This window comes from Lutra lutra, chromosome 12, assembly GCF_902655055.1.
Source record: "Lutra lutra chromosome 12, mLutLut1.2, whole genome shotgun sequence".
NCBI classification, from domain to species: Eukaryota; Metazoa; Chordata; class Mammalia; order Carnivora; family Mustelidae; genus Lutra; species Lutra lutra.
In genome coordinates, this window is record NC_062289.1 from 14924535 (window position 1) to 14945648 (window position 21114).

The 21114-nt window shown below is 38.6% G+C and overlaps 1 protein-coding gene and 1 long non-coding RNA gene across 3 annotated transcripts in view; one reads left to right on the plus strand and one right to left on the minus strand.

The window, feature by feature from the left end:
* LOC125082563 (uncharacterized) overlaps positions 1 to 21114 on the plus strand; it is a 229042-nt gene that overhangs the window by 122635 nt on the left and 85293 nt on the right. The window lies entirely within an intron of this gene.
* Positions 1 to 21114, minus strand: part of CDH20 (cadherin 20) — a 207108-nt gene that overhangs the window by 15384 nt on the left and 170610 nt on the right. For both annotated transcript variants that reach the window (XM_047698321.1, XM_047698322.1), the window contains 4 exons: positions 20180 to 20367; positions 10449 to 10702; positions 3674 to 3810; positions 966 to 1087 (listed from right to left, as the gene is read on the minus strand). In XM_047698321.1, the coding sequence (XP_047554277.1) occupies positions 966 to 1087; positions 3674 to 3810; positions 10449 to 10702; positions 20180 to 20367 (701 nt within the window). The remainder of the gene's footprint in view (positions 1 to 965; positions 1088 to 3673; positions 3811 to 10448; positions 10703 to 20179; positions 20368 to 21114) is intronic.

The following is a 21114-nucleotide window of genomic DNA, read 5'->3' on the forward strand; positions in this document are numbered from 1 at the left end:
AACTTCCATATTAAAACTATTCTGACTCCATTTGCCTTACTACCAGAATCCACAGGACCACAGAATATACTCTGGGGGAAGAAATTAGGGCTGTTAGGAGATCTCGTGGGTCACAGGTGAGAGAGGAAAGCATTTTACAAAACCAGGAGCAGAAACAGGACATGGCTGATGCTCTGAGGTATGGAAGAGTGGGTACGGGGTAGGTAGCAGCCCAAAGCATGCATGAATACATGGCCACTCCAAGCAGAGTTCTGAATGTTTCTCAGTTATACCACTTGGAATTTGATCGACCAAATTTTTCATATACATTTAAAAGTATACTTCAGAAAATACACAAATATGTCTCTGCAAATTATAGAACTGTGGTTATTTCCAATTAGTAGAAATTTGTGTCTTCAGATTCCTTTCTTCTCAAAACTGATCTGACATAAACAACATTAGGAAAATGATGTTTTAACTGAGGGAGGAGAGAGTAGGTATTCTAGATCATTCTGAGAATAGGGCAGGTAGTCCCTAAACAAGTTACCTATTGTTAGAAGTTAAGAAAGGGAGGTGGGAAGATAGAAAAAATAAAGCTTCCCTACTGCAAGTATTTTCAGGAATTAGTGCTAAACTGAGGAAAAGAGAAGAGTTTTCTGATCTTCATGGTCCCTCGCTCCCAGGATCCAGAGCACACGTTACTGCAGTTGGTCCTATACAGTTCAGTTCCAAGATGGGTAGGTAACTTCAGGCCAGCCTGTGAAGCAAGCTACCATCAAAGCATTGTTGAGATCATTAAAATGGGGAGGGGGATGCCACATGGTTGTCTGAACAAACTTGGAACATCATGCGTGGAAGTCGGGGGCCCTTTCGTGAACTGTTAGTTTCTGGAGTCTAAATTTCTCTGATGGCAAATCTGGTTATCTGTAGCAGTCATTCTGTATGGTGGAGGTGAGCCAACGTGCACATCGCACAGACTGCCTTACCTGCCCTGCTTTGGCATTTTCACACACAAAAGCTTCATAGAATCTGGGGAATTCTGGAGCATTGTCATTCACATCTAAGACTTTGATTGTGACGGAAACACTTCCAACCTGGGAAGGATTGTCTAAAGAGAATACAGAGAAAACCAAAGGTGAGGGTTCAGTAGTACAAGAAAGCTGCTCATTGCTGGAATAGGTATTTACCTTGTCAGTTTGGTTTTTTAAAAGGAATTGGAAATGGTAAGAGAAACATAGGATGCATGTGTGGCCTAGTAAGAGTGCGGCCAGAACACAGGGCACGTGGGCAGATCAAGGTGTGTGTCTGAGAGAGTGTGTGATGTCAGGAGGATGAGGAGAAGAGTATGATTCTGGGGGAGGGGGCGCAGGTAACACAAAATGCAGCCTAAAAAGGTTTGACTCACTTGGCTCCTGCTTCAGGTTCTGAAATTAAAGACAGTTCGGTTCCATATTCTGGGCTTGAAAGCAGCCCATTTCAAACTGGATGCATACTGTGTGGCATTGCTTGGCTTTATTCCCTTTTTTTTTCCTTGGTTTTATTCAGTTCTTTGAATTGTATTTCAGAAGGTTTCAGGTTATTCATGGGAGTACAGATAATACTGCACATTTATTTCTGCTGAGGGACTAAGGGGATATTATAGGATCAAACATACACCAAATCCGTATCTTTGGCTAGGGCGGGAGAAGTTACTCATAGTCACTCATGGGGAAGTGTTTCTTTTGGTCTGTCTTTTGCTTGGCATTGCCACGTAAGGACAGTTTCACAGCCCCAGGAGTGCCCCTCTTGTCCATTTTTGTTTTGGCCATATCCCAAGAAGATAAAATAGAAACTAAACACACAGATTATTCTTAGTAAATAATTTTATAAAATCTCAGAATGCCTTATTCTTCTGATTTATTTTTTCTTTTCTTTCCCCAAAATATCTGTGCTCTCCTATGTTATCCACTTAAATATTTCTATTGCCTGGTTACCAAAATTACTGACCTATTTACTTTTTTTTTTTTTTCCCATTGTAACCATGGTACTAGTTTATAGAAGGACTAATGAAAATCCCCCCAAAATGTCAGGGTATATATGATCTACAATCCTACCACCAGAGATATCCATTATATAATATATGTAATATTACATGTGTCCCAAAATATGGAGAGAGACACACACATATGCACTGCAATTAAGTGAAATTAAAAAGTTGGATTTAAAACTTTTGGCAAATATTATCCTGTGTCATTGAAATATACTTTGAAAACATGTATATTAATATCTGCTTGATAGTCTCATTTTATTATTTGGTTGTACCACAGTTTACTTAGGCAGACTCCTATTATTAGACTTTTAGGTAATTCCCATTTTTTCCCTTATGTTAAAATAGCACTGCAGTAGATGTTTTGGTATATAGATCTTTGTTGATATTTATGATTATTTCCTTAAGATAGTTGTAAGAACTATTGAGAAAAAGAGAATGAATATTTTGGAGAATCTTGGAAGCTTAATTGCCTAATTCCCCCCATGCCCCTCAAGTGATTATGCATCGTTCTGCCAGTATATTAGAGCCTGCGTTTCCCTGAACCTTTACCATCACTAAGTGTTATGAAAAAAATAAAAATAAAAAAAATAAAAACAAACTGAAGGTAGTAGTAAATAGTCTAATTTTTGTGAAGTTCATAATAAATATGTTAATCTAGTTTTTAGTAGTTTTTCATTCTGTTTTTAAGTTTCTGTTCAAAAGTCTGCTTTTTAGTGTAAGATGTCTCAAATTCTTGTATCCGTGTTTCTGTGTATGTATGTGTGTGGTAAGGGTGATACGTTATAAATGCTTTCTTTCATCCAGTAGTAATATTTTATACTGAAGGGGTTCAGGACAGCTCCCTCTGTCCCCATGTGCCAATTTGGCTGTGGATTATTTTGAGTTGAGGGCACTTGAGGCCCTGCGGTTCAAGAGAAACTTTTGTCACTCCCTTAACCCACACAGAAAAATCTAAATTGGGCTCCCCCGCCACCCACAATAAAGGTTATTAACAGATATATTTTATCTGAGTGACCCATCTGTATGGTAGGGGAAACCTCTAATTACCAAGTATGTGCTCTTACCGTCCTATGAAATGCATTCCTTTCCTTTGAAATCTCAAACTCCTACCCCTTCTTTATAGTTCAGAATGATACATATACCTCATTTTGTCTGTCTTTGGAATTTTTATGTCTGTGTGCATTCCCCATATGTATGTATGTTAAATTTTTTTTTTTTTTTTTGTTAATCTGTCTCATGTCAATTTGATTCTTAGTCCAGCTAGAAGGACCTTTGAAGGGGACAGGAATTCTTGGTTCCCCTTCAATACTATTTGTGCATTCCCAATCTTATTAAAGGTTGAAAACCTCTTAGATTTCTTAGACATTGTCCCTTTCTTTATATAGAAGTCTAGCTTCTTGATTTAAGGATGCTGTTTTTTTGTACTGCTTTTGCATAGTGGGTTTTTGTTGTTGTTGTTGTTTTTTGTTTGTTCATTTTTACTCTCTAGCATAGGACATGGTATATAGGAGATAGAATTTGAGCTGAATGCATTCACTCACTTGCATAAACCATAATTTCTGTTTTTTTGCATAAAGAATATAACAAGCTCTAGAAGTTTTCTTTCACATTCTACAATGCTTATATTTTGTCATGTTATGGAGACCAATTTATTATGTTACTTACTCATTTCCATAGCAAGGACAGTGATATTATGCCAAGAAAACTCCTCCCGATCAAGGGGTCTTGCAGTCATTAGGGCACCTGTTGTAATGTCAACATAGAAGAATCTTCCAGGGTCACTGCTTCTGTCAATGGAATATCTGTAAAAGCACAGATTAAATGCAGTGTTTTCTTTGAAGAAGTATACAATAGCATATTACATGAGAGAACTGTGCATACTGTGTGAAACATGGCCCAGCCAGTTCTGAGTTATGGACACTTGGAAGACCGCATTTGCTGTTTGATCATGTCCAGAAATAGTCCCCCACCAAAACCCCCTAAAAACATAAACAACCAATAACAAACTATTACTGCTTGAATTCCTCATTTGTAAAATGAAATAAAACAGGGTGCTGAAGTCTTAGGGCAGTTTTAAGCCAATTAATAATCAATTTCAGCTATTTAAAGCTCAATACTGCCCTAAGGCTTTTGGGACATTCTGAATATTGACCCCTACATGTCTTAGTTCAAAACAAATTTTATTCATGTAAGTTTTGAAATGCAGGATTAGGACTGGAAAAGGTATAGTTCATTGGTTCCAGTTGTGTAATTAGTATCACCTATTGAGAAGGAAAGATTTCCATCAGGTCCTTTGTAAGCATGCTAATGACTGACTGCTGGCAAACACGGTGATGGTATTTACTAGCTAGAGAATCCTTATCTGTGGAATATTTTTAGCAGGATGAACCAGGTTTGACTACATTGCTTAATGTAAATAAACCTGGAATTTATGAATTTATGGGGCACAGCTTGCTGGAAAATATCATGTGAGCTATGTAATTAATGGGGTATAAAAAGCAGATGTTCCATAACCAAAATGGCTCCTTTTTTGTTGAGACGTGCACTTCATTGCTTATATCTTTCATGCTCAATATGGACCAACATGCATCCTTACGCAGGAGAAGGATATTTACCTGATGGTTTCAGGTCTCTCCAAGAACAGACTGCTTGCCTCATATTTTGCTGTTGTTTCTATCCTTTGAGTCATTACTTATTTTGGGTACTGGGTAAGAGCGACAATTCCTGTGGAACCTGATTTGGCTATCTGACCCTCTGTGTTCACTCACCTGGTCTCCATTTTGGGAGATTCATTAAGTGTGGAGGGAGATTCAGGCATCTGTATATTTAAAATCCTCCATGATATATAGCCATGGTTGAGAACCACTAATTTTTTTTTTAAAGATTTTATTTATTTGTTAGAGAGAGCAAACATGAGCGCATGTACTAGTGGGGGAGCAGCAGGCAGAGGGAGAATCAGACTGCCCACTGAGCAGGGAGACTGATTTTGGGGCTCAATCCCAGGACCCTGAGATCATGACCTGAGCCAAAGGCAGACACTTAACCCACTGAGCCCCTCAGTGGGTTTCCTTGAGAACCACTCTTGAGAATCTTTGTAGTCCTTGGTAACAGCCAGTAATTATAATTGGTGCCATTTACGGAATACCAGATATCTTATACCTTCTTTTTAAATTTTTATAAAATTTCTAGAAGGTAGGTATTACCTCTTTTAGCAGAAAAGAAAACTAAGAGAAGTCGCTTTCATACAGTTAAATAGCTAATAATTTGCAGAGCTAATATAAAACCACTGTAATATATTGGGTTCAGAATTCTATTTAAAGTTGCCAGTGATTGCAGTCTGTGTCCTAAAGTAGTTGAAACTAGAAAACTACCATTTTGTTGGGAGTAAGAAGTTTCTTCAGTGCGTTGTTTTTACATTGCAGGTTAGTGAAATCAATATAGTAGGTTATGACTAGTGTTGAAAGAAAATGAAATAGAACATATGCATGCCAGGCTGTCATATACAGTAAGGGTAAATATTGATGTTACAACTTTTGTTTCAAATATGTACAAGTGTGTAAGTACACACACACACGGTATATGAATGTGTATGCACTATTTGGTAAAATGTTCTAGATACTTATTTTTTTTCTGTGGAGATTCCAGTTGGCTGTTCAGAGAGGAATTAAAGGAAAAAGTGACCACTAAGGGCTGGAGAAATGAAATCATTTTAGTTGTGATTCTCCAAGAGCTGGGAAATTTAAGGAAGTACATTAATACCTTTCTCTACTTGGACTCTATTTATAATGAACACTTCCTGTAGCTAGGCGCTGCCCCACACACCTTACAGATACTGGCTCATTTAATCCTTACAGTATCCCTAGGAGGGTAGGTGCTGTTATCTTGGTTTTGCAGGTGAGGAAACTGAGACCTGGATTGGTTAAGTCACTTTCCCAAGATTGGAATCAAGCCTAAGTAGTTTGGTTTCAGGTTCCTGCCTGTAACTGCCACTCCATGCTGCCTTATCTTACAGGGAATGTATGCCATTGTTTAAGGAAACAAAGCCTTATCTCTTCTTGAAATAGACTAAGCCGTGATGGCAAACTATTGACTTCTTAGTAAAGAACAAACACATGCCTACAAAGTTCATTTAAAATTAATTGGAACATTTTTTTCTAGGTATAATTAGTGATTTAGTTTTAAAGTTCCCTGGCTCTTTTAAGAGTTGAATTTGTCTTTGGGAAAAAATGCGGTCTTTTCTTCCAGCCGCCATTCAGCCCGTAGAGCCATAACCCTGATGGCAGCTCTCCAGTAGTGCCCGAGGGGAGAGGCAGCCCCACCCTCTATGACGAAGCAGCTTTCTACGCCTAGACCTGTGGTGCCATAGCAAATGTTGCAGATGGTACGGGAGGTCGGGTGATAGAAATAACTAATGGACAGAACCCCTGACAGTCCTGCCTGGTGCCACAGCGAGAGGGAACCCTGCAAGCTTGCCTCAGAGAAGCCTTCCTCAGCAAGTGGAACCTCCTTCTGATTTCCCAGATTGGAAGTTACTGAATTGAGGCAGTAATGGCACTCGCTACTCTGAATGGGACACGGGGCCAATTTTCAGGAGGCAGGAGAACAAATGAAAAGTGTAGATACAGATGGAGAATGAGGAAGTTGGGACACACTAGTGAATTATGTAGGTGGTTTTCCTTTCTCTAACCATAATGCTCTCACCTATTATGGGCAGAATAGGCATAATATGCACACACAAAACTGCCTTCAGTGAACAATAGCTAGTGCTTGTTGGGCTCCCTGCTCACTTGCTTGGCTGAGGACATACTCTGAATTTGGGAGCGATTTGAAGGTAGGGAGGGCATCATGGGCAGGCTTGCTAAATCCGCACACATACTCTAGGAAGGCACAGGAGAGCAGGCTCTTTCCATACCAGCAGAAGCCTGTTTCAGTGGCCAAATGGTTTAGTTTCCTGCTTGCCAGAAGTGCCTTGGGCGTTTATTAAAAATTTAGGAAATCCTAAATTGTTTAGGTGATACTAAACATTGTATTTTTCATGTATATGTAACTAAATCTGGAGATTTGGTTTTGGGATTTACTAGTAAATCACAACCAGCTTATATGCCTGACCATGCCATAAAATTTCTAGAAAGGAGATTATGAAAGTCCTAATGATCTTTTTAAAAAGTTAAATGGCCTTTTATCCATAACATTTTAACTTCAGGTGACATATTGATTTTGGGGCAATTTAATATGTGTTTTCTTTATAGGAATATAAATCTCATTTGTTTCTAATAAAAATGCAGAAGATGAATTAGCCAAGCAGCATATAACTTGCAAATTATTTTAACAGAAAATAGCTTTCATAGGAAAAATAAGGATAAAATGAGCAATTTGGGGAAAGATAACATAGGATAGTAATTTCCAAATGGGTTTATTAAATGATAGCCAAGGATTTGCCTTTTATGTGCTTTTCCCTCTGAGAATCCAGGGCTCCTGTGTTTCTCTTGAGTCTAGGGACCATTCTTTATTCCTGTCAGATAGTATAGAGTCAGGAATCCTCTATCTTGGCAGTATGAATTCTCTTTTGCAGCTAAAAGGCAGAGGGAGAATTATCCCCGTTTTGATAAGTGGAATTCTTTGCCCCCCCCCCCCCCCAATCTGAATGCTTATCTTGTTATCTCCAGGCCTGTGGGTGTCACCCTGTTCTTGCCAGTTTCTCTCTTAGGACCTAGAGTTCTGCCCCTGGATAAGCCCAGGGGACCTTGCTCTCTGCCTCCGGCCTATTCATTTGTGGATTCCTCCTCACTGGGATCCATTGGAATAGAAAGCCTCTCTATTATGTACCTCCCTGATGCAGGCCAACTGATGATTTTCAAAAGCCAGTCATCTGAAGCAGAATTTTCTGTTAGCCAGACAGGATTCCTTAATTTGTGTACCTTGTTTTGCTCCACGGCAGGAGTGGATGTAGGCCTGTTGGTGTTTTGCTTTCATTTCTGCATCTGTTGTGAGATAATTAATGACTTTAGTCTTGAATACTGCACAAACACTGTAGGGGTGTGTGTGTGTGTGTGTTTTCTGACTGCAGTCTCTTTTGTTTGTCATTTAGCAGTGTGACTCCTAACAACTATATTTCCATTGCTTACCATGTGGAAGTCCAGATTCAGAATCAGGAAGGAAGATGTGGAATTATCCATTGGATATTTGATTGACTATTTTAGAAATGGGCTCTAATTTTTTCAAGTTTATGCCTGTTTCATTTCTCTCCCTCCATAAAATTTTCCCCACAGTATCTTTTCCAACATGAACAGATTAACTAATTGATCAGGAGATACATATTTTTTCTTGGCTTTTGAAAATACGAATTTATAGAATCTATTTCATTTATGTTATGGTAGTTTTGGGGATAATATGGTTTCACTAACTTCTTCCCTCCTGTTACACATTTGAAAACCTTAAGGTTGAAATATCACTTCTGTAAAGTTGATGTAATTCATACCAGAAAGATTAGGTGATTTCTAAAAATCAAATACCAGAATTTAAACAAGATCATTTTAGCCATTTTAATGCCTGCAAATGTCAAATGTTTACTAGTTGGTTAGATGAAGCAGATTTCCTCCAGTTTAGTTATTCTCAGGAGAGAAACATCCTTGTTAAACTGAAAAAGCATGTCTTCATTAAATACAAAATAGCACTAGGTGAGGGAAGTACCCATTGATAGAAAAGGCATTTGATAAATTGGGGTGCATTGAAAATGTGTTAGCTGCTCTAAAACTCCAGATCCATTTTGCCATGTGGCTTTCAACAATTAATGTGACAGATGGCCTCAAAACAGCCTTGGAATCCTGATCTTTTGTGTCAAGCTTCAGAGGCTTGGCAGTTGCTCTGGAAGGTTGAGGTGTCAACCTGTCCACCAGCTGTTTGCACTTTGGTTCCAGAGTTGATAGGAGGAAATGGCCATGGCTCTAAGAGCAGCAGCTCTCCTCCCTGTCTTGATGGGGAAGCATTTTTTTTTTTTTAAGATTTTATATATTTATTTGACAGAGAGAGAGAGAGAGAGATCACAAGCAGGCAGAGAGAGAGGGGAAACAGGCTCCCTGCTGAGCAGAGAGCCTGATGTGGGGCTCGATCCCAGGACCCTGAGATCATGACCCGAGTTGAAGGCGGAGGCTTAACCCACTGAGCCACCCAGGTGCCGTGAGCAAACACAAGTAGGGGGAGCGGCAGAGGGGGAAGCAGACTGCCTGCTGAGCGAGGAGCCTGATGCGGGGCTGAATCCCAGGAACCTGGGATCCTGACCTTAAGGCTTAATGGACCTAGCCACCCAGGAACCCCCCGCCCCCGCCAGCGAAGCATCTTGATTGGAATCTTTAAGTTTGAAACACACGGAGAGACTGGTTTGTAGGCTTGAAATAGAAAGCCGTATCAGGCCAATCCTACATGGTGTCATAGCCGTTGACAGCAGGAGTAGTTTCTGTGTTCTTTTGTAGTATATGGAAATATATATAGTAGAAAAATCAAAGGTTCATAAAAATTGAAAGAATATGCATTGCTCACTTTTGTATTCACTACTGAGATTTGACAGTTTGGGTTTTTTTTTAGTAGACTTTATGCTGAGCATGGAGCCCAGTGTGGGTCTTGAATTCATAACCCTGAGATCAAGACCTGAGCTGAGACCAACAATCAGATGCTTAACTGACTGAGCTACCTGGGTGCCCCAGGATTTGACAGTTTTTTTTTTTTTTTAAGATTTTATTTATTTATTTGACAGACAGAGATCACAAGTAGGCAGAGAGGCAGGCGGAGAGGGAGTTGGAAGCAGGCTCCTTGCTGAGCAGAGAGCCGCATGCGGGGCTCGATCCCAGGACCCTGGGATCATGACCTGAGCTGAAGGCAGAGGCTTTAACCCACTGAGCCACCCAGGTGCCCCGGATTTGACAGTTCTTAACTTTTTGGTATCTATGTGTCTGTCTGTGCTTTATCTGAGTTGGTAGTTGTCAACTGGGGATGATTTTGATCCCCCATCCCTTCTTCCTCCTGGGACATTTGGCAATATGTGCGACATTTTAAGTTGTTACTATTCAGAGGTGCTACTGACATTTAGTAGGTTGAGGCCAGAGATGCTGTTAAACATTGTACAATGCCCAGGACAGCCTGTCATGACAAAGAATCCATCCCAAAATGTCAGTAGGGCTATGACTGAAAACTAAGGTAGGGGGGTGTGAGTGTGTGTGCGCGCGTGCAAGTTTCCATTTTTTTGCTAAAGCAATTAACAGTGAGTTGCAGACATAACAGTAACCTTATTTCAAAATAACATGAAAAGACTATCTTATTTAAACAAGAAGAACTAAAAAGGAGAGTCTCCAGAGATCAAAGAAGCAAAGGGAGAAAGTGCTGGAAAATTAGATACCAGAGAGGGGAAGATTCTAAGGTGTAAGAAAGGTGAAGTATGTGGAAAAACCTGATTGAGTTGTTGGTCACATCCGGGTCCTTGGCAGAAATGATCTGGATGGTTGTTCCAATTGCCACATCCTCAGGAACCTCCACAAAATAAAAGCCTGGCTCAAATATGGGGGGCTCATCCACATCTTCCACACTGATGTGCACTGTTGTTGTGTCCTGAAATGGGCCTAGGTTCAGAAAACGCATCTCTAGGTGAGGATTGGCTCCTTCCACTTTTAAGGTGTAACTTTTCTTGCTTTCAAAACTCAGGGGCTGAAAAGTAATGATAGGAAAATTGATTAGCCATGAGCATATATGTCAAGGTTCTGAAGGATCGCCAGTATTGATGGCTAGGGGGTAGACTCCCAACTTCATTAAAATGGTGGAAAAGAGGCAAAAGGAAAAACAAGAGGAGTTTTTCCTTTGTTCCTAGTTCTTGGTCTTAAGGTTATTTTCAGTAGAAAAAGTAAAGGATGATCTGGACACTTCAGAGAGTGTGAAGACAGCTGGTGGACCGATCAGGAAAAAACACTGTGGCTCCGGGCAGGCAGTACTTGAACCTGTCTACTCTTCAACCAACCTGGTCCATGTGTCTTTAAAGCTGCTTGTTTATCTGAAAGAATGTCATGAGAACTAAGAGTGTGAGTTCAGTTTCACAATACCCAAACTGAGGCCCAGTCTTTTCCATTTGCTTCCTTAAAACAATTCTTTCTTTCTTTCTTTCTTTTTTTTTTTAGATTTTGTTTATTCATTTGTGAGAGAGACAGAGAAGCAGGGAGGGGGAGAGGCAGAAGCAGACTGAGCTGGGACACCACCCCTCCCCCCACCCCCCGGCCTTGGGGCTCCATTCTGGGACCTGGAAATCATGACCTAAGACAAAGGCAGACGTTTAGCCATATGAGCCACCCGTTGTCCCTAAAAAAAAAAAAAAAAAATTCTCTGGTACAAAGCAGTAGTGATTTTTTTTTTTTTTTTTAAGAAACTACTATAAGGGGGCGCCTGGGTGGCTCAGTGGGTTAAGCCTCTGCCTTCGGCTCGGGTCGTGATCTCAGGGTCCTGGGATTGAGCCCCGCGTCGGGCTCTCTGCTCGGCAGGGAGCCTGCTTCCTCCTCTCTCTCTCTCTCTCTGCCTACTTGTGATCTCTATCAAAATTAAAAAAAAAAAAAAAAAAAAAAAAAAGAAACTACTATAAGCACCTTACCAGGGTTCTCAGAGTACCATGTCAGATCAATGTTTGTGTGTTAAGTTTACCATAGATGCTCTCTTTTAAAAATCTCTTTTAAAGGCCTAATCCAATGCCTCATTTTACAGTTGAAGAGACTGAGACAGAAGGCTCCAAATACTGGAGCCTTAGTTCCATGGTTCTTGGAACTTAGGGCATGGTTCCATAGTGTCAAAGTAGAAATGCTTATACAGATTTTTAAATTCCTCTTTCAAAGGTCATCTACAAACCTTTGACTTTTTGTAGTAAAATTCCATGTCATACATAAAATTTTTTGGTTGCTCCTTTTTTTTTTTTTTTTAAATCTGTTCCTACCTTAAAAATGTTTTATGCCAAAATAAATACAATTTTAGGATAGAAACTGAACTCGAATGGATCTCTTAAGAACAATCCATTCATTTTTTTAAAAAAATTATTTATTTATTTTTAAAGATTTTATTTATCCTTTTGGCAGAAAGAGAAATCACAAGTAGGCAGAGAGGCAGGCAGAGAGAGGGGATGCGGGGCTCGATCCCAAGACCCTAAGATCATGACTTGAGCCGAAGGCAGAGGCTTAACCCACTGAGCCACCCAGGTGCCCCTCATTTTTTTTTTCTTTTTAAGCTGACAAAATGTCTAAATGTTTTGAGCAACATTTACCTCAGAACATCATCAATAATAAAAAAAAAATCATGGAAAGTTAATCCTTTAAGATACTTACAGTGGATAGCAAAGCAGTTACTAAAGCTTAGAAGTCACATATCCACTTGGTAGTGACTTAAATTTTTCTAACTAAATATTCACTGGTGCTTTTTTTTTTTTTTTTCATAAAATATGCTGAATGTCAGCACATTTTTAGGTTAGAAAGAGGCATGTGTCCATTTAATTAACTGCTTTGCTTTTGAGAAACAAACAGCAGTAGAAGTTCCTTTAACTTAATTAGGCATTTTCAAATTCTAACAAAAAGTTTTTGCGTAGTTGCTCTTTGGTTATTACTTGTTTTGCATTAGTTTCACCCTACATTGTATTCCTTGTTTCGTGGAATCAGCCATTCCCATTTAAACTAAGCAGCCATTTTACCAGTCTTACTGTCTCCTGTAAGTACAGTCTTACTGTACTTTTGACTTTTTTAGTCAAAAGGCAAGGATTTTGGGGCACCTTGCTGGTTCAGATGGGTAGAGCATGTGACTCTTAATCTCAGGATTGTGAATTTGAGCCCCACATTGGGTATAGAGATTAACAAAAAATAAATTAAAAAATAATTTATAAAAAGGCAAGGTTTTATTAACAGGGAAATCTGCCACTCAGATTATGATACACTGGAGGGAATAGTTTTACCAATTTATTTATATTTACTCTGTAAATTTAGACATTCATTGTTTCCTGGTAAATTACATTATGTTTTCCTAAAATTCTTTCCTTAAATATGGGTAACCCAGAGTGGGCACTGTTGTTTGTATTAGGTTTGTTCTAGGTAAAGTTTGTTTTCCCCTTAATATTAAGTCATTTTCCTAATTTGGTATAAATTTTGTATTTTTTAATTGAGGTTACATTAAAATTAATCCTTTTTAGTATAAAGTTTAGCAGATTTTGACAAATTATGTAGTCATTTCTCTACCATGATAAGATAAAGAACAGTTTTATCTCTGCCATTACCCCTTGCCCTGTGCCCCTTTGTCAGCCCCTTTCCATTGGCAACCAATGATCTATGCTCTGTACCAATTATAAGAATGTCATATAAATGGAACCATTCAATATATACTTTTTCAAATCTTTTACTTGGACAATGTATTTAAAATTCATCCATGTCTTTTTTTTTTTTTTAAACTTATTTATTTGACAGACAGAGATCGCATGTAGTCAGAGAGACAGGCAGAGAGAGAGGAGGAAGCAGGCTCCCCGCCAAGCAGAGAGCCCGATGCGGACCCGATCCCAGGACTCTGGGATCATGACCTGAGGCGAAGGCAGAGGCCTTAACCCACTGAGCCACCCAGGCGCCCCTCATCCATGTCTTTTTTTTTTTTTTTTTTAAAGATTTTATTTATTTATTTGACAGACAGAAATCACAAGTAGGCAGAGAGGCCGGCAGAGAGAGAGAGAGGGAGAAGCAGGCTTCCCGCTGAGCAGAGAGCCCGATGCGGGGCTTGATCCCAGGACCCTGGGATCATGACCTGAGCTGAAGGCAGAGGCTTTAACCCACTGAGCCACCCAGGCGCCCCTCATCCATGTCTTTTTGTGAATGAACAGTTTGTCCCTTTCTATTGCCAAGTACTATTTATTGTATGGGTGCACCACAGTTTATTTATCCATTCTCTGCTAGAGATACATTTCGATTGTTTCCAGTTTCTGATCGTTATGAATAAAGCTGCCACGAACATTTGCATACAAGTTTTTCTTTGAACATAGATTTTTATTTAACTTGGGTAGAGACCTAGGAATGCGATTATATGGTAAAGTATATTTTTAACTTTATAAGAAACTTCCAAAACAGTTTTTAAAGTGGCTGTACCAGTTTCCCACCAGGAATGCATGAAAGTTCTAGTTGCTCAACATCTTTGTCATTATTTGATTTCATCAGTTTTTCTGATTTATTCATTGTAGTGGGTATGAAGTAAGTGTCTCATTGTGGTTTTGATTTGCATTTCCCTAATGCTTAATGATGTTCAGTGTTTTTATGTTTCTTCTTGAAGAGTTGTTCATGTATTCTGTATTCAAGTCCTTTATCAGACATGTGTTTGCAAATATTTATTTCCAATCTGTGATTTGTTTTAACAGTGCTTTTGAAGAGCAGAAACTCTTAATTTTGATGAAATCTTATTTATCACTTTCTTATTGGTATTATGGTGTCAGATCTAAGAAATCTTTGCCTCATGAGGGTCACAAAGATTTTCTTCCATGTTTCCTTCTGGAAATTTTATAGTTTTAGTATGTTGCATATTGGTAGGTGTATGATCCATTTTGAACTTATTTTTGTGAGATATGAAATGGTTTTCTTCACATATGGATATCTAGTTGTTCCAACACTAACTGTGGAAGAGACTAAAGTGAGTTTTTAATTATTAAAAAATAAGTTACCTAGTGATGATTACATTAAGATTATTGTCTCTCTCACCTAACACCTAAGTAATTTTATTATTTAAAATCAAAAGAAAACAGGAGCCTGGGTGGCTCAGTGGGTTAAGCCGCTGCCTTCAGCTCAGGTCATGATCTCAGGGTCCTGGGATCGAGTCCCGCATCGGGCTCTCTGCTCAGCAGGGAGCCCGCTTCTCTCTCTCTCTCTCTCTCTCTCTCTGCCTGCCTCTCTGTCTACTTGTGATCTCTCTCTGTCAAATAAACAAATAAAATCTTAAAAAAAAAAAAAAAAAAGAAAACATTGTCCTAAATACTCTAAGCTTTAAATTGCTCACAACTGAAATATGAGTTTAACTTTTTTCTCATGAAAAGTTTTTGTACTTATTTTTTAAAATCAAAGAATTGTTTGTTTCCATAGTCATAATAGTAAATCCAGGAATAGTAATCTCAAAACCTAAATTCCAAATTCAAAGAATTTCCTAGAGTTAGAGCACATAATAAAGAGACATTATATTCTTAAAAATTGAGTCACAAAAATTGTAGCATAAACTAGTAATGCAGCTTTTTTAAGCAATTTTAATTATTCCTTCTTTTGTTTCCATAGTACTTTGTTATACTTACATTATGGTTCTTTTTATTCTGTTTTACAAATATTTCTTTCTTTGTTGGTCCCTTTCACAGACTCAAGGGCAAAGGCTATGAATTAGGTTTTTATTTCCCTGCGCCTAGCAAAGGTCTAAAACCCAAAAGGCAGCAACAAAATGTTACATTGAGTTGGACAAAAAAGCTTTTCAGTCCAAGTATTAACAAGTACCGGTTGGGTGATAATATATACAGATTTTATGTTACAATATTTCAGTGATTTTTAAGGGGTGCATCTTTTCATACTTTGACATTTTGGAGCTAGGGTTGCTTCTCCAATTGATGACATCTTACAGTTGCTTATGCCCAACGGAGAGAGGATGCAGTTGAGTTCTGCACATTGTGGGTACTACATGTGTTGAACTTCATTGCCTTCTAAAATGTCTTCAGAAAGATTGTACTATGATTTGACATTGAAACAAAAATTGTTATGTGGGCAGAATGGCATGGAAACAACAGCAGGGAGTAAATCTGCTATTAGTGAAGCACATATGTCTGTGTCAACTAGAGCTTTTTCAAAACTATAAACTAAGGGAGAAGAAGGCCTTGTATCATTTAAATTGCAAGAGTTTTTTTTTCTTTCTTTCTTTTTTTTTTTTTTTAAAGATTTTATTTATTTATTTGACAGACAGAAATCACAGGTAGGCAGAGAGGCAGGCAGAGAGAGAGAGGGAGAAGCAGGCTCCTTGCTGAGCAGAGAGCCGGATGCGGGGCTCGATCCCAGGACCCTGGGATCATGACCTGAGCCGAAGGCAGAGGCTTTAGCCCACTGAGCCACCCAGGCGCCCCTTTTTTTCTTTTTTAAAGTAGTATATAAAAGAATGATGTGATTTAATTTTCATGGGCATCTTAGATTTGATGAAATATAGAAGTTTTGCTCTTTGTGGACTATTTAAGAGGAAAAGGGAGTAAAAACAGTTGCTTGTATGCTCGGAGATGGAAGATATGCTGAAGGCTGGACTATGGCCTAACAGCATGCTCATCTAAAATAAAGAGCAATCGGGGCGCCTGGGTGGCTCAGTGGGTTAAGCCGCTGCCTTCGGCTCAGGTCATGATCTCAGAGTCCTGGGATCGAGCCCCACATCGGGCTCTCTGCTCGGCGGGGAGCCTGCTTCCTCCTCTCTCTGCCTGCCTCTCTGCCTGCTTGTGATCTCTCTGTCAAATAAATAAATAAAAATCTTTAAAAAAAAATAAAATAAAATAAAGAGCAATCTTCAAAATATATATTTCAAGTTATCTTTCAAGCATTTGACTTAAGAGACTGAAAATCAATTGATGGATTACTTAAAAGCCAAAAAGACCCAAGGTACTGGGTAGTAATCAGTATGGTTTTATGAAGACCCAATTCTATCAATTCAACTTAATTTTTCTTTTTGAAAAAATATGTGCTTTTTAGACAAATAATAGGGCTTAGGGAAGTAAAGCAAAAGTAGAACTTTCGTTTCAATTTTCTACAACATTATTAATGACAAGGTAGAAGATGGGTGTGGATTAGGCATCTGAGTGAATGTTGTTCCAAAAGTATAGACCGAGCAGTCAATAGCCTCTAAAGTATTTATAATATTTGACTTGTCTATCCACCCAACTTATTGACCTCTTTTTAAATTCCATTTTCTGTCACTTCCCAAGTTCAGAAGAGAAATCCAAATGACCTTGGCAAAACTGATCGCTGTTTTGATTAAACGTGGATATAGTTTAGTGACAATGAGAGACAGCGGTATGTCTTATTAGGTTTAATCTTTTCTCCACATAAGGGAGCTGGAGAAAACAACATTTTGAAGTTCCTTTCAGATACAGAATTGTGATAGTTATTATTTTAAAAATGAATGGCTTGTAATAAGGTCTAAGCTATATTCTAATAATTTGACATAAATTAATGTTATTTAGAATTATTATTAAAATACAAAATAACATTTAAAATATATTGAGAATCCCAAAACCTCTTTTTCTAATTGCTTGTTTTAAAGAAAATTTTTGCATTAAAGAAACAGTGATTATCTGAAGCATTTTATCTTCAGTACAACAATAATTATCTTTGAGTATTTACCTTGCTTACAGTTATCAGTCATGGTAAGCAATGTATTATTATCTGTTTACTTGAGGCATACCACATCAAAGGAGAATGTTCTTAATCCTATGTCATATACCAAATTGGTATTATTTCTAGTCATCTTTTATATTTCTAACATGTTATTAACTCTCAAGGGATGAGAATAAAATAAGAAACTGCAGTATTTAAATTACATTCAGATTTATTTGATTGTGAAGTTATTATCAGCATTTTACACTGTTTTGAGGTCATTGTGTGCTGGCTTGTAAAGATTTCTGGTTGGTGGAATGCTGAATCTGTCTGTTCTTTTGCTGTATTGGTATATTGCTTAAGTGAATACAGGGCAAATAGGTGAACTCGTGCCTTCTAAAGCAGTGTTAATTCAACTCTGTGGAACAGCATATGGTCAAAGTTGTTATTAAACACATTAACTTGTGCTCCATTGTAAGTTACGAACATTGCTTTCATCATGCTCATCAGTGATCTCCATGTTCCTAAAGTTTGTGGTCAGTTTTCAATGGTCTCATAAGAATTTCAATAGCATTTGTCTTTCCCTTCTCCTGGAGATGGTTTTTCATGCCTTCCAGAACACTACACTCCCTTAATTCTCTTCCTGTTTCCCTGATCTCTCTCTCCTTCTCAGTCTCCCTGCTGTCCTTTGCTCTTCTCTCTGACCTCTTCATGTTGGGGTGCTGTGGGGCTCATGTCACTGTCTTCTCCATCTGTGCTCAGGCCCTTGGGATGTCATTTTCTTGTATTTGCTTTAAGTACCGTTTATATGCTTATGACTCCCAAATTTCTATTTCCAACTCAGAACTCTTCTCCATGCTCCACACTCCTATAACCAGCGGCTGCTGCACATCTCCACTGGGGTAGCATGTCCCGAACTTACTCCCATTATTTGCCACCTGCAGACTCCCATCTCAGAGACAGCTCTCTTCTGGTTGTTCAGTTCACCTCTCTTTCATGTCCTCATTCAATCTGTTCGGAAATCCCCTTGACTCTACTTTCACAATATATCTAGATTATGATTGCTTCTCACTCTCTCCATTCCTGCTACCCTAGGCCACGCCACCGTCATCTACCTAGATGATTGCAATAGTCTCAGCTGGTGTGCCTGTTCCCATGCTTGCTCCCCTTTTATGGTCTTTTCTCAACACAGCCGACAGAGTAATTATAAAGAAAGTCCAGTTATGTTGTATGTTTTATTTTTTAAAGATTATTTATTTTATGGAGGGAGAGAGATTGCCAGAGCATGAATGGGGGGAAGGGCAAAGGGAGAGGGAGAGAAACTGACTCCCTGCTGAATGTGGGGCTCGATCTCACAACCTTGAGATCATGACCTGAGCCAAAATCAGGAGTTAGATGCTTAACGGACTTATCCACTCAGATTTTAAAGCCCTCCAGTTCTTCCCTGGTTTACTCAGAGGAAAAAGTACTTAACAGCAGCCCATAAGGTCCTATGCAGTTTGGCTCCTTTGTTACTTCTCTGAATTTTTTCATCTGTGGGTCTTCCCCTCCACTTTAGCCTTATCAACCCCCTTGTTGCTTTTGAAACAAACTAGGCAGAGACCCAACTCTGGGCCTTGGCACCGGTTGTCCCTTTGCCTGGAACACTTTTCCACAGTACCTCTGAGCCCCTTCCCTTGTCTTCAGGGCTGCATGTGTAGTTCTCACTGAAAGTCATTTGTAGGGCACCTCCCAGGGTTCTGCATTGTCAGCCTGCCCAGCTCTGTGCTGTGACTCTACCCACTTTAAATCTTTGTATAAATGTCACTTCTCTGTGAAGCTAATCCAAAGCACCCAGTTTAAAATTTGAAGTCATGTTGGCTTTTCTGATGATCACTTTTGTTCTGTTTTACCCCTCCCCACTGTAGCACTTATCACTTTCTGGTATATTAATTTGTTGATTTACTTGCTATTTTCATTGTCTTCTTCCCTTTATTAGAATGTAAGCTCCATGAAGGCAGATATTTTTGGTTATTTTATTTACTCTCTACATTAAATGCCTAGAATAATACATGGCACATAGGGAGACACTCAACAAGTATTTGTTGAATACATAATTTAACATACCTTGGGTTTTTAGATATATTTAAAATAGAGAAAGAAGATTAAATCAATGAGTTTTTAAAGTTCATCACATATGTACTTACTAGGATATTAAAACTTCAATTTTTTAAGGTTTTATCTTCCATACCAGTATATCCATATGTGCTTTATGCCACCAAAAAATTGATAGCTTACATTAAAAAAACTTGGTAATTTATGAAGCAAAGGAGTTTCAAGTGATAATACTACCCAGCAGCTATGTTTGATGAAGCTTTTCCAAGTCTAATTAGCATCTATGGATCTTATAGTAGCAATTAAAAAATCTTTGTGTTATTTATTGATTCATAAATGTTATAGCTTGCTTTATTGTTATTTATGGTATATTACAGTAAAAAATGACTGTTGTTCAACTGCAAATATTGATTAAGTCATTAACATCATTAGTGAATTAAGCTACAATAATTTTTTAAGTGGTTAAGTAGTGAGCTAGGAGAAAGGACATATTTATAATATATTTTTATTATGACATGATACCCTCTCTGTAAAATGATGACACAGCCAGTTTTACATGTAAGCAAAAGAAGTGAGAGTTTTTTTTTTTTTTAAAGGAGTGGAAAGAATGTTTATCAAAGGATTTGAAACAATGTGTATTAATAGTACAACAGTCCTTACTAACATCTCATATATATTCAAAGCCTCCATTAACATGATTTGGAAAGAGGAGTTGGATTACCTTCTTCACAGTTATGATGCCAACTTGGAAATTGGGATCTGTGTTAATGTCAAAGGCATCTGCACCATCTCCATCCACAATGGTGTATTTCATCTCAGCATTGATTCCTTCATCCAAGTCCTTGGCAAACACTCTACCCACAGTGGCGCTGACTGGAGCCGATTCCAGCACACTCATCTGATAATGTTCTGTGGAGAAAGGTCAGAACATGCATTCTTGTAATCTATTGCTATAGAAAATGCCTCGGCAGTGTCAAATCATATCAGGCCTGCTGGAACAGACGTCTTTCTCCTGGTTCAAGAATTAAAACTTGAGTTTTACAGAAGAAAAACTGAGATCGGAAGAGGCTGAGCAGATAGTATGAGGTCTTAGCCTGTACTGGATGTTGATAAGGATGGGCCAAAAAGGTGTGACCAATCCTAAGAATAGGACAAAATAAAAACAGAAATATTTCTTATCTCAATGAATCCACCTTCAGAGTGGAAGGAATTACGTTGCTTTCCAATCTTTCAGTCCCGCCTAGTGAACTATCTCCCCAAATGCTAATTCATTCTGAGAAAGAAAAAACATTGTGATTGCAAAGTACATATTATTCTGTTTAGACTTGAAATGCCCACATTTTCCTTTGCGGCCAAGCCAGTGTACAGAGTTTTCTTCTCTGCGCCCACCTGCCCAAATTCAATGGCCATCAGTGATCTGTAAAGGAGGAATAGCTACAGAGAGCAAGTTCCCTCCAGTTCCATGTGTTGTGCGTCTGTATGTCCTCGCACTTGCTTCTGCCCAGTGGAAATCTCTGTTGTTTCTTATTCTCTTGTTCCAGAACAGAATACCCTGAAAGTTCTCACAAAATATAAGAATCTCAGAGTTGGTAACGTCCTCCTTCTCAGCTTCACAATTAAATTTAGAGTTGTGTCTTTACTCACGTACCTTCTCTG